This window comes from Pseudophryne corroboree, chromosome 6 (assembly GCF_028390025.1).
Source record: "Pseudophryne corroboree isolate aPseCor3 chromosome 6, aPseCor3.hap2, whole genome shotgun sequence".
NCBI lineage: Eukaryota > Metazoa > Chordata > Amphibia > Anura > Myobatrachidae > Pseudophryne > Pseudophryne corroboree.
The window spans coordinates 395,166,978-395,185,633 of NC_086449.1; the positions used below are offsets into that span (position 1 = coordinate 395,166,978).

At 45.4% G+C, this 18,656-nt stretch overlaps 1 protein-coding gene across 2 annotated transcripts in view; it reads left to right on the forward strand.

Moving 5' to 3' along the window:
* TAF3 (TATA-box binding protein associated factor 3) overlaps window positions 1-18,656 on the forward strand; it is a 251,817-nt gene that overhangs the window by 215,125 nt on the left and 18,036 nt on the right. For both annotated transcript variants that reach the window (XM_063926823.1, XM_063926824.1), the window contains exon 4: window positions 8,104-8,186. In XM_063926823.1, the coding sequence (XP_063782893.1) occupies window positions 8,104-8,186 (83 nt within the window). The remainder of the gene's footprint in view (window positions 1-8,103; window positions 8,187-18,656) is intronic.

The following is an 18,656-nucleotide window of genomic DNA, read 5'->3' on the forward strand; positions in this document are numbered from 1 at the left end:
ATTGAATCTTATAGAAATGGAGATAACACATTAACACTGCAGCAGTGCTAATGAAAATGTAAATTCTATTTTGTTTTGTTTTGTTTGAGATGATTACATTGTCTTTCCTTTTTAATATCCCATCTACTAGCAGGGAAACAGACATGTGCCCTGCTGAGTAAAATGTTGCAAGTCTTTCGGGCTGGGGAAAGTATTCTCAGTCAGTGCTCTGATTTGTCTTTACAGTAAAAAGAATGACATAAGACTCCTTTCAGCTTTTCTTCAGCTGTGTAGGGTATACATACGGGTTGGGTATGTGTGACCCACCGGTCACCATACCGTCGCCAGGTAGGGCGAGCGCCACAAGCCCCTTGCACTTGCCATGGACACCCATTAGTGGGATTAGTCCCTGCTAGTCGACATGCCGACTGTCGGGTTTCTAATGGGGTGAGATTTAGGGGGGTATTATGACCAGCAGTGACTGCCGACCGCCAGCCACATAACTACATCCCATACATACATTTTGTTTACAATGTTGTAATAGACAGTAACGGAATATCAGGACAGTATGTAATTGGCTGTGTCATTCAAAATGTGGTGAAGCCCCCCACCCATCCTCCCGGGAAAAGCGGGCAACATAAGAGGTGTGTGGGCTATGGATAATGTGGTGGAGAGTCACAGGGAGAGGATGACTGGGAGAGGCAGGGAGTCACAAGGACAGGACAAGGGAGACTGGGAGAGGCAGATTGTGACAGAGAGGATGCTCAGGAGAGGGTGATGGGGAGAGGATGAGGGTCGCAAGTAGAGGGAAATGGTTGATGTGGAGAAATAGAGACAGTGTGACGGGGAGAAGGTGACGCACACGGTAGAGCTGTAGCGTGACCTCCGATCCCCCAAGCAATGGTCGCAAGGGCAGCTGCAGAAAACTTCCCTAGAGATCGTGCAGGCACGCAGAGGTAGGAAGCGCCAGGGATTCGGGGAGAGATGAGGAGGAAGGATATGTGGTGTGCCACCTCTCCTCCTCCTCCAGGCAGACTGCGCATCAGTCTATTCCTCCCTAGCCTTGATGCCTGCTGGCAGCTCTATAGTCATTTGACCGGGGCCAGTCACTAGATCATAACATCAGAACCCCTGCACCCAAGCACACACAGAATGGGAAAGGGAAGGAGCTGAGAGTAGCGAGCGGCTCCTCCTCGTCCTCTGGGCTCTACAGCAGCAGTTGCTTCAGGGTGCTCATGGCACAGCAGTGTGGATAGTGTCGGGCCGCCAGTGATTGAGCTAGCGCACTGGCAAGCAGCTGCCATGTAGAGATGGGGACAGCGGCATTTCGAATGTGACACCAGCCATGAGCCAATCTGAGCTCACTGACTGGCAGCCAAACAGGAGCAGGCGACTTCTGATTGGTTGCCGGTCTGTGAGCTCCGATTGGTTAATGGTCCGCTACCACATTTTAAATGTCTCTGGTGCTGTCCCTGTTTCTACATGGCTGCTGCTGGCCTGTGTGCTAGCTGCAACACTGGCGGCCCGGCGCTATCCACACCACTGTCAACTGGGCCCCCTTTTTGTCCGGGCCCCCGGGACTCAAGCAAGGCCAGTCAGTCTTCCACTGATGGCTGCTCTGCTGACATCCATTTGTATCTTGCATGTTCAATTTTGGCCTGCAAGTGTTTATCAGCCTGTGTGTGATCACACGGGTCTGTTTATGCCAGAAGTGACCCCTATTTTGAATTGCTGTATATCCTCCACTTGACCATCAGTATATTGCACAAATGGGTATGGGTCGTTGGATAGACACAACTTAGGTCGACAGTCATTAGGTCGACCATGGAAGGTCGACATGGTCATTAAGTCGACATGATCAAAAGAACGACATGAGGTTTTTGGTGTAGTTTTCTCCGTAAAGTGAAGGGGAAGTGCACTGTGTCCCCTCGCATGGCTCGCTTCGCTCGCCCTGCTTCGGGCAAGTTGCCTCGCTTCGCTCGGCACAGATTACCATTCCTATCGTAGTCCGCGTGGATCGTTAAGAATTAAAAAATCCAAAACATTTTTTAAAATGTGAAAAACTCATGTCGACCTTTTGACTTGTGGACCTAATGGCATTGTCGACCTTCAGTGGTCGACCTAATGAGTGTTGACCTAAGTTGTGTCGACCTAACGACTGTAACCCAGCACAAATAGACATTGATCTGAGTGGCAGTAAAGTTGGCTGAAATGTTTTAATTATGTCTCGAAATCCTCATTTCAAGTGCAAGCTTTCTATGGATGGGTCTCCCTTCCTTCTACCTTGCATGTGCTGTTGGTGTTCAATGCTGCCCGAATTGATTTGCAAAGCTTGTTGCTGTGCATTTATATAAAATTATTTGCTTACGGTTTTATACAGGTTTAAAGTGTTAAACGGTTTTAAACATGTCCAGGGGTCATTCCCATCAGTCAGGGTTGGAAAAAAAGGTTTCATATTTTGTTTTGTTTTTTAAAAAACAAAAAATCAATTGTTTGGTTTAAACAGTTTTTTTGGGGTTTTTTTGCGCTCGCCCCGCTGCCGGCATACAGTCTGTCGAGGTCCTGGTGCCAGTATACTGAGCACCTGGATCCCGACAGCCGGCCAATCATAGTGCACCCCCTCAGCTATGCAATATCCCACCTTTTTGTTCAACTACTTGCTCAAATAAACCACAAGGTGTTCCGGGTGTACTATGATTGGCCGGCTGTCGGGATCTACAAGGGAACACCTTGTGGTTTATTTGAGCCAGTAATACATGAACAAAGAGGTGGGATATTGCGTAGCTGAGGGGCTATTATGTGGTGCTGTGAATGATCTTAAACCCTATTTGTATGGCTACTCTGTGGCGACTGATCTCAGTTCTTTAGAGTAGCTGCAACTCACATTGAGTGAGAGTGGTGCTTCAAATTTGACCAAGAAAATTCCAACTTTGCATTGGATTTTAACAGGTGCCAGGACCAGGAAACAAATTGTGGGGAAATTGGGCGCTACTGAATGTGGAGTCAACTCTCTGCCCGCTTTCCAGCAGTCTTTTTTTTTTTTTCTAAATTAGTGGTCACATTGATTTAGTCACGAGCAAATAAGTGCCTGTAGCAGGTACCATACCATCCAAAAGCAGGCTATTAAAGATTGGCAGCATGATTTGGCATAGTGGCTAGCATTACCTCCTCGCATCACTCTGAGTAGTCATAGGTAATGGCATATTAATGACTATAAGACAAATCTGTTGGAGGAACAAAATGATGACTCTGACAGAGTTGCAAAGTAAGACCATCCTGTTACGCCCCAAAATTGAAGGCATTTTTAAAAACTATATGTAACCACTCACCTTAATGATAGATAGGTGTTACTGTCATACATCGTATAATAAACAGGACAGAGGTGAAAAATGCACAAGGATCTCTGGGCATTGATTTGCTTTACACCTTCTAGTGTCATCCAATTCCTTCACCTTGTGAATTGTTTTTTTTATGTTCAGGGGTGCTGTCACTTTGACTGACTTGTTATACTGAGCCATTCACGGAAAGCAGGAAAAGGGTAAATTCCAGTGATGCAGTGGTGGAACTTGTGAGTGGTGGGCCCAGGTGCAAAAATATGGTTTGGGCTCCACTCCTCAAGGTCATTATATGTTGCTTTGCAGTGGATGATGAGGAGGTGGCGGGGAGAGGTAGTTGGTGTTTGAGAGAAGGTTAAAGGGAGAGGTAGTGAGTGAAGAGGAGATGGTTGCAGGGAGAGGTACTGTCTATGGTGACATAGAAAGGCAGTGGATGACTAGGAAGAGGCAGAGAGTGACAGAGAATCAGAGTGTGATAGACAGTGGCACAGGATGATAGAGAGTGGGTAAAAGGAAGAGGCAGTGGGTAACAGGCAGAGAGTGATGGGGAGAGGCAGGGTATGTGAGGTCTTTATAGGAGGGAGTCAAGGGTGTAAATTGGTTTAAAGGGTTCACTGGTCCATGAAGGGAAAGTATTAGTGAGGGAGACCGACAGAATTATATCAAGGTAGTCGAGAGCAAGCAACAGTCAGATCTGTGGAAACAACAGTATATGTGTGTGTGAGAGAGACAGAGAGAAAAAGGGAGAGAGATTACACAGGGAGAGATAGGCATGTGTTAGAGAGAGACAGACATAGGGAGCGAGAGTTTACAATAAATCGGAGGTATGCTTATTGATGAAGCTTAATCCCTGGTGTAAGTGAAGATCTGACCTTTCACCCAGTCTATGACTTGCGCAGAGAAGCTATCCACAGCAGGGTGTATTCATCTGGCAGACACAGCATGGGCAAAGCCAGGGTACAAATAGTGATGGAGGTGACCCGGGCCGGCATGGGATTACTGTAGCTTGATCTGGGGACAGAGAGGCTCCTCTCATTAGTTTTCGCCCCGGGGCAGGTCACTAGATTGGGATATCGGACCCCAGCAATAGCAGTGTGACCGTGAGAGTGGAGGGAGCCCCACCCTCTTCCAACTGGACTGCCTACTCCTGCTTCGTTGATGAGTCAGTGTAGTTAAATCTGGGTCACTTCATTGCCGCAGGCCTAGGTGCATTGCACCGGCTACATCGCCAGTAGTTCTGCCACTGCACTGGTGTGTTCCGGAAAGTGACTACTTCCATTTTGTGTATGGCATGCTTTATCAACTCTGCCTTTATTTACTCAATATGAGTCCAGGTCTGCAGCAGTAATATATGTGTCCTGTTTAGGACAGGAGGAAACCATAGCATATGCAGTTGGTTTATACCAGGAGTAATAAAAGCTTAAATATATAGCTTGATAATATTAGTAAGTGTGAAAATCACGTTACCCAGTTCTGTAATAGTATCATACACTTAATATTTTAGTGATGGACAGTGTTGTTGTGAAATGTGAATGTAACATTTACAGTGTAAAATAAAATAAGACACAGATAAAAATAAAAGTACAAATTAAATTGAATTAAATCCAAACATCTATAGTCTTTTCTTTTCAAATGGGAATCTTCTTCCGTGGTTTTAATGCAAATATCATTTAAGAAATGTGAAGAGATGGCAGCAACTTTGTATAATATAGCAGTCACACTAATGATTTATATATCAGAAGAGGCCCTGACACTGTAAGCCAATTGAAGGTGGCTGCGATTGTCTTACCCGGGTGGTATTCATGTGACCGCCGGTCAGCTGACCAACAGTCATATGACCTCCTCCACCAGCCCGCCGGGTTACTATCCCGATGGTCGGCACGCCGACCAACAGGGACTATTTCCACTCGTGGGTGTACCGAGCCCGCAAGGGGCTTGCTGCACTCGCCCCTCCCCGCCGGGATCCCGGCGTCGGTATGCTGCCGGGATCCCGGCGTCGGTAAGCTGACCGCCGGTCAGACATACTACACCCGTCTTACCCATCCGTGTGTGTTTTGCACTATGGGGGGCGCATTCGCATTTGTGTCTATTTCTAGGTCTGCACCTCACATCCTTGTTTTACTAGGCCCACATATGCAGAGTACATGTATGCATATTCTGCAGAAAGATATATACATCCAATTCTTTAAGTCCCACTGAGAGCAAGTACAATTATAAATCAGAGCAAACTCATTGCATAGAATTTGAATAGAATGTGGTCAAATTGCTATGTTCTGTGATTATGTAAAGGGCCCTACACATTCGGCGACCCGCCTCCGAGCTGCCCGACTGCCGATATGGCTGACAGGCGACCCAGCGGCGGGGTGAGGTGATGGGGGAAGTGAACTTTCTTCACTCCACCCGGCTCCATAGCAGTGCAAGCTAATATGGATGAGATTGTCCATATTGGCTTGCATTCATAAGCGACCCGTCACCAACGATGAACGAGCGCGGGGCTAGTGTGCGCACATGATTTATCATTTGATGCGCAGCCCCACGGATCGCATTTTACATCCAACATCTGACCTGCATGCAGTCTAGATGGTGCAATATCGTGAGCTTTTTTATAGTGTGTACATACAACCATACGATTTTAGGGCATTGACGTCAGCCTGGACCGTCCTCCTCCTTGTGCTTGTGCTGCCTTAAAAACAATTACAGCGCTGAGTTATACTCCCAATTCTCAGGTTATAAAATCAACACCAATAAAACTGAAGTCCTAGATTTTTATATCCCTGCCTCATCTAAACATGCTCTGGAAGCTTCATTCCCCTTTACATGGCATAAACAGAAAATTAAATACCTGGGCATTTATTTAACACCCCGACATCATCGGTTATTTCAGGCCAACTATCCCCATATTTTGGACCAAATTAAATCAAATTACTTATTCCAAACTTTACCAATCTATATTCCTCCTTATGTCTTTAAATTTTTGCAATTCCAATCTTCCCAATATATATGGGCTCAAAAACGTCCCAGCATTAAATTGAAATTGCTTAAGCGTCCCTCCCGAGGTGGCGGGCTGGGTATTCCCGATTTTCGGAAATACTATTACGTGGCGCAGCTCTCGCAATGTGTGCAGTGGTGCGCTTCTAAAGCAGGGAAAGTCTGGGTTAACATTGAGGCTGAGGAGCTGGGTTTATCAACGCTCTCCTCCCTCTTGTGGCTCCCCAGGACTCGCCGTCCTCGGACTGTGTCCTCCCATCCTATAGTTTCTCGCTCCTTAGCCATCTGGGATTTTACTAACAGGCGGTTTAACTGTCTGTGGGCTCATCTCCCCTTATCCCACTATTTCATAATCCTGACTTCCCGCCTGGCATGTGTAAATCATCTTTCAATCTCTGGAAGGTAGGGAACATTCTGTATTTAAATGATATTACTGTTGATAACATCTTCCCTCAATTTTCGGATATTCAGGAACAAGCAGCAATCCCTGCTAGGGAATTTTTCCGGTTTTTACAAATACGTCACTTTCATTCCAAGACTAATTCCATATTGACAAGAAGGCCTTTGTCTTCCTTTGAATCTCTGTGCTGGGGGCGATCTTCAACCAGAGGATTTATCTCTAAGATATATACATTGTTAATTGAAGATGAGTCCCCATGCACGGGATTCCCATGAGTTGGCATGGGAGGCGGATTTGGGAACCAACTTAGATTCTGAGGAGTGTTCAGACATATGGGATAATGCTGCTTCTAGTTCCATCTGCGTCAAAATGAAAGAAAATCCCTATAATCTTTTATACCGATGGTACTATGTATGCTCCAGGTTGAAGGCCATGTTTCCGGACACCTCGGATAGGTTGCTCAGAAGAAGGCACCTTCTTACATATATGGTGGACCTGTCCTCGGATCTCTGCAATATGGCAAGAGGTCATCACCCTCCTCTTGCACCTATTCGGGGTTCCCATCCCTTCTGACCCTAGATTTTTTCTTCTTCCTCTTAATCTTCCCATCCTCTCCAGACACCAAAATAAGCTACTGCAACATGTCTCCGTTGCCATGACATGTCAGATAGCTATAGAATGGAAAAAACCTATTCCATCACCCATGCAGTCAATTCTGTCATGGATTTGATATGTTCATAAAATGGAGTATATGACAGGTATAATTAACCATTCCTCTAAATCATTTGATAAGGTCTGGGGCCCATGGCTGACCACTCAGAATGCCCCATCCCCGTTTCGTAGCTGATTTACTTACCTGGTTTCACTGCTGTAACCTCTACCCACGGTCCTCCCCATTTGCTCTACTTCTTTTCCTTTCCTACGACTCTTCTTTTCTATCCATTCTCCACTTTTGATTCTCTTTAATCTCTTTAGGTTAGTGTCTTTGAGAAGTCACACATTGTTCTCTCTCTTTATTGCAAAATTGGGTCACATTTATAGTATGTTATTGCATGTTTATTGCAGATGCATCAGTTTCAACCTACATTTCGATGTTCAACTTGCTATTGGTATGATGTATATTTATGTGATCTGCTTAATAAAAAGTTCTTTAAAAAACCAAAACAATTACATCATTTCATCTTATCTTTATTGTTTCATCGTATAGTGTGTATGCCCGATATCGTATGTTGGGAAATTGTATACAATAGTGCATGAGGCGCTCATCATACTAGTGTTTACGTAGCCTTATTCATAGCTGTTATGTACAGGTTTTGCATGCAGGACCATAGATCTGGAAAAGACTGCAGTTGTTCATGATATCCTTTTTTCTTTTTTTTTTTCAATTCACCTTTTAAACAGGCCAAAGTGGAGTTATCTGTTCCAGCCCCTTCACCTGTAATCCCACGACTGACACTGAGGGTCGGTGCAGGCCAAGACACAATGTAAGTAATGATTGCTGTATGCAACGCGTTATGCTTTGTTACAATTCAACAAAACTACAACCTGTTGACTAAAAAATGTCCTTCTTTGTTACAGTGTTGGTCAAATAATTACGTTGCACACTTTAAATGTGTTAGTCAGGTTTTCATTTGGAGAGCATATTAATAGTACATAGTGATAGTAACATTTTGCCATATGAAGCAATAATATGGGCACTAATATTCCGAATGATTATTACTTGTGGTGAAAACACAATTAGTAATGCACTTTTAAATTTGTACTGACCACTAGGGATTGACTGGGGCTAAATACTATATTTGCCCTGGCATTCTTTCTGTGCACGCACTGAAAAAGGGGACGTGACCACGCATTGTGCCCCATCGAAGCATGACTCCCACGCAAAGCACCAGGAGGCAGAGCTGCATGGACAGGCCTACAGACAGCCAGATCAGCCTACCAGGCCATCGGCCCTTCTGGAAAAAGGGGGGTGGAAGCTGCGCTCACAGAGTGGGGTACCAATTGTGCTGCTGTACCTGAAGGCGTCCTACCTCCTTGCGTGGAATAATGGTTCTAAAGGTCAGCGCACTAATTGGTTGGTGAGGGTATGTAATGGGTGTGTGATGGTCTGGGTGAAGTTTGTGTACCACGTGGATGTGTGTGTTAATGATGGTCACTCTAACCGTTGGATTGCCGTGTGCATCTAGTTTTATTTTTGTTTTTATTTTAAAAAGTGTTCATACAGTATCAAGGTTGTCCTTATTGGTAACAACCTATGAGGATTGGATAATGGTTCCTTTCAGTTATTTGTCCACCTCTTTCAGGTGTGTCCTGCAGACTACCCTTTATTTTGTATACCTTCCTAGTGGTATACAAGATGGACCCCAGTTCAGGTGAATGTCAGGTGTACCCTGCGGGTCACCTTTACCATAGGGGTGATGAGAGCCTATGTTCCCTCTGAGTCTGGATGCTGGATGGTGTCTATGGAGTATGATCAGTGCGGCGTCCCGCCTGTCATACACCTTCTGTGTGCAGCACTGAGGTGTGAGAGAGTGGGCTGTGTGCACTGACACTTACCGCCGTGGACAGGATTTTCTGCTGCCTGTCGCCGGTGAGCCGCGTCTCTGCTGTTCCCCCCTCAGGCTGTCAGTCCTCCGTTACCTCCGTCTTTCTTAGTAGATGTTCTCCCCAGCGGCAGCCGGTCCCCTCCGTGGCTTCTTCTGTCTCCCTTACTGTGCGCGCTGTCTGGCGGCAGCTGATCTCCTTCGCCTCCTCCTCGTCGTCCGCGTTCCGTCCTGCCGCTTCCGGGTTCGCGCGTCACGTTCAGTACCACGTGAGCGCTCTTTCAGTGCAAAGTTCAGATTGCCCTGTTCCCTTCTCCGGCCGGAGAGGGGAATCTGTAGGCTGTATTTTGTGAATGAGTGTGATGTTAATTACGTCCCAACGCGTTTCAGCACGAATGCCTTTGTCTAGGGTTACAAGTGTATGTTCCTGTGCCCATTATATGGTGCAGTTACCATGTTGATTGGTCCATATAGATTGTCTTTGGTCACCGCCCACCACTGTGATTGGTTGCGGTGACTCTCCACCTGTCAATCAATCACATCATGTCGTCTATGTGTTTCGGACTTGCTCTTACTCCTAAGTGCAGGTCTCATTATTAACATGGACTACAATGTCAGCGTTGAGTTCTGTAAACTATACCCAGCTGCCTGTGCCTCTAGGTTGCAGTCTGTGGGTGATTGTATAGTTACATGAAAATGGATTGCAATATGGGGATGCCGTTATGCTGTATTGCTGTATTGGATATTGGGGTAATTAATTAATGTGGGTGGTCTGTCCTGTCAGTATGGGGTGGTGGTCGGGTGTAGGGGGAAGGATGTGGGGGATGGGGGGGGGGGGGGAATCTCTGGTTGGACTATGCGAGCCTTTAATTGAGACGTGGTGGGGAGGGTATGAGGGGGGTGATGAAGGGGGGGGGTTGGGGTTGAACGGGGGGGGGGGGGGAAAGAGAGAAAGGACAGGATGTGTAGGGTGGGTGTGGGGTCAGTGCTTCTGATGCTGTGTTTCAACCCGTATTGTTAGAGGGCTGCGGCAATGTTGTAGTCTATGTTTAATCCTCTTGGTGTTAAGGTTTTCAGATTATAGATCCATCTGAGTTCCTCCCTATTGATTTTTTTCAGGTAGTCTCCCCCTCGCCAGTTGTTGGTTATCTGTTTTATTGCCAAAAAGTGTAGTTTGGATGGGTCCTGCATGTGAGTCTCCTTAAAGTGCTGTGAAACACTGTGTTTCTCATATCCCTTCTTTATGTTCTGTATGTGCTCGGAGATCCTAATCTTTAGTGTTCTAATGGTGCGTCCCACATATTGTAGTCCGCATGGGCAGGTGATAAGGTATATCACCCCTTTTGTGTGGCATGTGAGTTCCTCTCTAATCTCATATTTTTGACCGGTGATATGCGAGCAAAATCCTGTGGTATTCTGTGTTGTTCTGGAGTTTGTTGTTCTGCACCCTAAACACGACCCACAGTGGTAAAATCCTCTCTTTCTCTTAGTACCCTCTAGTGTGGTCTGTATTTGTCTTGATGGTGGGATGTGATTATGTACTAATTTTTCCCTCAGGTCTGGGGCCTTCCTATACACTACTTTTGGTTGTTGGGGTAATATTTTCGCTAACGTGTCATCTTGCATTAAGATGGCCCAGTGTTTCAGTATGCTCTGTTTCATCCTACCTGCTCCGGTGTTGTACTGTGTTATGAAATAAATGTCGTTGTTGTGCTGTTTCTCTTGTCTCTCCTTGTATTTCAGTAAGTCATGTCTATCTGTGTCCTCCAATTTCTTATATGCTTTATGTACAATCCCCTTGTCGTATTTCCTGTCTATGAATTTCTGTTTCAAGTCTTGTCCTTGTTTGTGATAGTCTTCTATCCGTGTGCAGTTCCTTCTCAGTCTTGTAAATTGTCCTGTCGGGATGCTCTGGAGCCAGTTTGGGTGGTGGCCACTTGTGGATAAGATGTAGCTATTCACGTCTACCTGTTTGTGGTGCGTGCGTGTGAGTATCTGGTTGTCCATTATATTGATCTCTAAATCAAGGAACACTACTTGTTCTTTGCTGTATTTTGTAGTGAAACGTAAATTCCTGTCATTCTTGCTGATGTGTAGTAGAAATGCTTGTAGTTGGTTCTCTGTCCCTTTCCATATGAATAGTACATCATCTATATACCTGTGCCAGAGGACCAGGTTCGCTCCGAAGTCATGCCCCTTCCAGATGTTATCCTCCTCCCACTTACTCATAAACAGGTTGGCATAACTCGGGGCGAACCTGGTCCCCATTGCTGTCCCTGTCCGCTGTTTGTAGTATTCATCGTCAAACCACGTGTAATTATGTTCAAGTATGAATGTGATGGCCTTTAGTATGAAATCTGTCTGCAGGGGTTGTAGTGTGTTGTCTTGTGAGAGGAAATGTCTTGCACTATCAGTCCCTTGCTTGTGATCTATGACTGTGTACAAGGATGTTACATCACTTGTCACTAAAAACATGTCTTCTGTCCAAACTGTATCCTGTAGTATTTGGAGTGTGTGAGTGGTGTCTCTTAGATAGGATTTCTGTTTAACTACATGTTGTTGTAGGAAGGAATCTATGTATCTGGAAAGGTTGGATGTAAGTGAGTTGATCCCTGAGATTATTGGTCTCCCCGGTGGGTGTTCCAAGTCTTTGTGTATCTTCGGGAGGTAGTAGAATACAGGTATTACAGGGTTTGTTGGGGTGAGAAAGTCAAATTCTTTTTTGTTGATGATCCCTAGTGATAGGCCTTCATTCAGTAGTGATTGTAACTGTCGTTTGTATTCCTGTGTTGGATCTCCTGTCAATTTGGTGTATGTTTGTGTATCCCCGAGCAATCGTTTTGATTCCTGTATGTAGTCTTTTTTATCTAGCAGTACAATGCCACCCCCCTTATCCGCCGGTTTAATGATCAGTGTTTTGGAGTTCTTAAGTTCCTCCAAGGCTTGTATCTCTCCCTTGTTCAGGTTCAGATGTTTATTACATGTGTTGTCCATTTTGTCTAAGTCATTAGTAAGTAGTTGTTCAAAGGTATTGATTATGTGTCCCTTTATGTGTTGTGGGTAAAATGTTGATTGCGGTTTGTGGTCAGTGTGTTTGAAGGTTGAGGTTTGTTCGTCTGGTTTGTGTTGTAGGTGGGTTTGTGCAAAGAATTTTTTGAGTGTGATCTTCCTAGTGAATGCCTGTATGTCCATATATGTGTCGAATTTGTTCATCTTTCTAGTTGGGGCGAATTTGAGTCCTTTATTGAGTAGTTGCTTGTGTTGTTCCTCTAGGTGGAAACTGCTTAGGTTAAATATCCCTTCAACTGACGGTTTTTTCTCTGTGTCCTTATTGGTTTTGTTTTTTTGACCTCCCCTACAGCCTCGTCTAGTTCTATGAGTTTTCTTTTGTTGGTCTGCGTGTGTTTTGACGGTGTTTGGCAGGCCGCAATGCCTGCCTCTAAATCTAAAAAATCTATGTCCCAATGTTCTCCATTTTTTGTGGTTATGTTGGTGGGTGTTTGGTCTTGTGTTTTCTCTACTTGTGTGGTACTTTCTGTCCCTAGGCTGCCATGTTTTCCTATCTGTGTATCTGTTAGTGCCGTCAGACATCTATATGGACCAATCAACATGGTAACTGCACCATATAATGGGCACAGGAACATACACTTGTAACCCTAGACAAAGGCATTCGTGCTGAAACGCGTTGGGACGTAATTAACATCACACTCATTCACAAAATACAGCCTACAGATTCCCCTCTCCGGCCGGAGAAGGGAACAGGGCAATCTGAACTTTGCACTGAAAGAGCGCTCACGTGGTACTGAACGTGACGCGCGAACCCGGAAGCGGCAGGACGGAACGCGGACGACGAGGAGGAGGCGAAGGAGATCAGCTGCCGCCAGACAGCGCGCACAGTAAGGGAGACAGAAGAAGCCACGGAGGGGACCGGCTGCCGCTGGGGAGAACATCTACTAAGAAAGACGGAGGTAACGGAGGACTGACAGCCTGAGGGGGGAACAGCAGAGACGCGGCTCACCGGCGACAGGCAGCAGAAAATCCTGTCCACGGCGGTAAGTGTCAGTGCACACAGCCCACTCTCTCACACCTCAGTGCTGCACACAGAAGGTGTATGACAGGCGGGACGCCGCACTGATCATACTCCATAGACACCATCCAGCATCCAGACTCAGAGGGAACATAGGCTCTCATCACCCCTATGGTAAAGGTGACCCGCAGGGTACACCTGACATTCACCTGAACTGGGGTCCATCTTGTATACCACTAGGAAGGTATACAAAATAAAGGGTAGTCTGCAGGACACACCTGAAAGAGGTGGACAAATAACTGAAAGGAACCATTATCCAATCCTCATAGGTTGTTACCAATAAGGACAACCTTGATACTGTATGAACACTTTTTAAAATAAAAACAAAAATAAAACTAGATGCACACGGCAATCCAACGGTTAGAGTGACCATCATTAACACACACATCCACGTGGTACACAAACTTCACCCAGACCATCACACACCCATTACATACCCTCACCAACCAATTAGTGCGCTGACCTTTAGAACCATTATTCCACGCAAGGAGGTAGGACGCCTTCAGGTACAGCAGCACAATTGGTACCCCACTCTGTGAGCGCAGCTTCCACCCCCCTTTTTCCAATTAACGTATTGTCCACAAGAAGCTGCAGCACACATCGCACCCCCGTAACTTCATTTTCCACTAGGACACGCAGAGATCAACATCAAAACAGTCACACATGGGATTATTAGACTACAGGAATGACCGTATAGATAGGGCAAAAGAAACATTCACCAACTTTGAACAAACCACATCATTCCTCAGCAAGGGACAGGATCTATGTACACACATAGTCCGATTGGAACGCCTACTCAAACAAGAGACAAAATTATGGTGGGACACATTTGCATTACAATGGTACGCAGACCAAAAAACCATACCAAAGGGACTGACTATTAAGAAAATACCGACACATAATAGAGAGAACAAAGAGTTCATGGACAAATGGAACAACACTCTTAAAGAATGTTCCTTGAAACTGATACACATTATTATAGAACAACACGAGAAGGATCTAGCAACAATAGATAAAGATATCATCTCACTACACAACAATTTGGAATTATATCAAAAGGATCAAGACTATCAGAAAATAGAGACACTGACTCAAAACAGATTAAGAAAGGGGGAGGATATCATTATTGAAAGGAAAAAGAAAAAATTCCTCAGGGACAGGTGGGGCATCAAGAGCACACAGAAAGGAAGGAAAGCCACACCCTCCACAATAGGGATACCAACACATTTCAAATCTAGGTGTAAGAACACGACCCAGAGCACAAACAAACACAAGACCATTTTGAAAACATACAGACACCCAAACACCAACAAGATTCTGACGTATCAGGCATACATGACACTGATCCACTCAAACATAGCAAGATCCACAGACAGGGAATCTGAAACAGAATCGGACATTACGGACATATCATGTATGATAGAAGCAGAATCATCTTTCTCAATCCACGAGATAGAGGATCCAAAGTACGAGGCCACAATAAGACAATCACTGGAGAAAGGATGTCTGACGGCACTAACAGATACACAGATAGGAAAACATGGCAGCCTAGGGACAGAAAGTACCACACAAGTAGAGAAAACACAAGACCAAACACCCACCAACATAACCACAAAAAATGGAGAACATTGGGACATAGATTTTTTAGATTTAGAGGCAGGCATTGCGGCCTGCCAAACACCGTCAAAACACACGCAGACCAACAAAAGAAAACTCATAGAACTAGACGAGGCTGTAGGGGAGGTCAAAAAAACAAAACCAATAAGGACACAGAGAAAAAACCGTCAGTTGAAGGGATATTTAACCTAAGCAGTTTCCACCTAGAGGAACAACACAAGCAACTACTCAATAAAGGACTCAAATTCGCCCCAACTAGAAAGATGAACAAATTCGACACATATATGGACATACAGGCATTCACTAGGAAGATCACACTCAAAAAATTCTTTGCACAAACCCACCTACAACACAAACCAGACGAACAAACCTCAACCTTCAAACACACTGACCACAAACCGCAATCAACATTTTACCCACAACACATAAAGGGACACATAATCAATACCTTTGAACAACTACTTACTAATGACTTAGACAAAATGGACAACACATGTAATAAACATCTGAACCTGAACAAGGGAGAGATACAAGCCTTGGAGGAACTTAAGAACTCCAAAACACTGATCATTAAACCGGCGGATAAGGGGGGTGGCATTGTACTGCTAGATAAAAAAGACTACATACAGGAATCAAAACGATTGCTCGGGGATACACAAACATACACCAAATTGACAGGAGATCCAACACAGGAATACAAACGACAGTTACAATCACTACTGAATGAAGGCCTATCACTAGGGATCATCAACAAAAAAGAATTTGACTTTCTCACCCCAACAAACCCTGTAATACCTGTATTCTACTACCTCCCGAAGATACACAAAGACTTGGAACACCCACCGGGGAGACCAATAATCTCAGGGATCAACTCACTTACATCCAACCTTTCCAGATACATAGATTCCTTCCTACAACAACATGTAGTTAAACAGAAATCCTATCTAAGAGACACCACTCACACACTCCAAATACTACAGGATACAGTTTGGACAGAAGACATGTTTTTAGTGACAAGTGATGTAACATCCTTGTACACAGTCATAGATCACAAGCAAGGGACTGATAGTGCAAGACATTTCCTCTCACAAGACAACACACTACAACCCCTGCAGACAGATTTCATACTAAAGGCCATCACATTCATACTTGAACATAATTACACGTGGTTTGACGATGAATACTACAAACAGCGGACAGGGACAGCAATGGGGACCAGGTTCGCCCCGAGTTATGCCAACCTGTTTATGAGTAAGTGGGAGGAGGATAACATCTGGAAGGGGCATGACTTCGGAGCGAACCTGGTCCTCTGGCACAGGTATATAGATGATGTACTATTCATATGGAAAGGGACAGAGAACCAACTACAAGCATTTCTACTACACATCAGCAAGAATGACAGGAATTTACGTTTCACTACAAAATACAGCAAAGAACAAGTAGTGTTCCTTGATTTAGAGATCAATATAATGGACAACCAGATACTCACACGCACGCACCACAAACAGGTAGACGTGAATAGCTACATCTTATCCACAAGTGGCCACCACCCAAACTGGCTCCAGAGCATCCCGACAGGACAATTTACAAGACTGAGAAGGAACTGCACACGGATAGAAGACTATCACAAACAAGGACAAGACTTGAAACAGAAATTCATAGACAGGAAATACGACAAGGGGATTGTACATAAAGCATATAAGAAATTGGAGGACACAGATAGACATGACTTACTGAAATACAAGGAGAGACAAGAGAAACAGCACAACAACGACATTTATTTCATAACACAGTACAACACCGGAGCAGGTAGGATGAAACAGAGCATACTGAAACACTGGGCCATCTTAATGCAAGATGACACGTTAGCGAAAATATTACCCCAACAACCAAAAGTAGTGTATAGGAAGGCCCCAGACCTGAGGGAAAAATTAGTACATAATCACATCCCACCATCAAGACAAATACAGACCACACTAGAGGGTACTAAGAGAAAGAGAGGATTTTACCACTGTGGGTCGTGTTTAGGGTGCAGAACAACAAACTCCAGAACAACACAGAATACCACAGGATTTTGCTCGCATATCACCGGTCAAAAATATGAGATTAGAGAGGAACTCACATGCCACACAAAAGGGGTGATATACCTTATCACCTGCCCATGCGGACTACAATATGTGGGACGCACCATTAGAACACTAAAGATTAGGATCTCCGAGCACATACAGAACATAAAGAAGGGATATGAGAAACACAGTGTTTCACAGCACTTTAAGGAGACTCACATGCAGGACCCATCCAAACTACACTTTTTGGCAATAAAACAGATAACCAACAACTGGCGAGGGGGAGACTACCTGAAAAAAATCAATAGGGAGGAACTCAGATGGATCTATAATCTGAAAACCTTAACACCAAGAGGATTAAACATAGACTACAACATTGCCGCAGCCCTCTAACAATACGGGTTGAAACACAGCATCAGAAGCACTGACCCCACACCCACCCTACACATCCTGTCCTTTCTCTCTTTCCCCCCCCCCCCCGTTCAACCCCAACCCCCCCCCTTCATCACCCCCCTCATACCCTCCCCACCACGTCTCAATTAAAGGCTCGCATAGTCCAACCAGAGATTCCCCCCCCCCCCCCCCATCCCCCACATCCTTCCCCCTACACCCGACCACCACCCCATACTGACAGGACAGACCACCCACATTAATTAATTACCCCAATATCCAATACAGCAATACAGCATAACGGCATCCCCATATTGCAATCCATTTTCATGTAACTATACAATCACCCACAGACTGCAACCTAGAGGCACAGGCAGCTGGGTATAGTTTACAGAACTCAACGCTGACATTGTAGTCCATGTTAATAATGAGACCTGCACTTAGGAGTAAGAGCAAGTCCGAAACACATAGACGACATGATGTGATTGATTGACAGGTGGAGAGTCACCGCAACCAATCACAGTGGTGGGCGGTGACCAAAGACAATCTATATGGACCAATCAACATGGTAACTGCACCATATAATGGGCACAGGAACATACACTTGTAACCCTAGACAAAGGCATTCGTGCTGAAACGCGTTGGGACGTAATTAACATCACACTCATTCACAAAATACAGCCTACAGATTCCCCTCTCCGGCCGGAGAAGGGAACAGGGCAATCTGAACTTTGCACTGAAAGAGCGCTCACGTGGTACTGAACGTGACGCGCGAACCCGGAAGCGGCAGGACGGAACGCGGACGACGAGGAGGAGGCGAAGGAGATCAGCTGCCGCCAGACAGCGCGCACAGTAAGGGAGACAGAAGAAGCCACGGAGGGGACCGGCTGCCGCTGGGGAGAACATCTACTAAGAAAGACGGAGGTAACGGAGGACTGACAGCCTGAGGGGGGAACAGCAGAGACGCGGCTCACCGGCGACAGGCAGCAGAAAATCCTGTCCACGGCGGTAAGTGTCAGTGCACACAGCCCACTCTCTCACACCTCAGTGCTGCACACAGAAGGTGTATGACAGGCGGGACGCCGCACTGATCATACTCCATAGACACCATCCAGCATCCAGACTCAGAGGGAACATAGGCTCTCATCACCCCTATGGTAAAGGTGACCCGCAGGGTACACCTGACATTCACCTGAACTGGGGTCCATCTTGTATACCACTAGGAAGGTATACAAAATAAAGGGTAGTCTG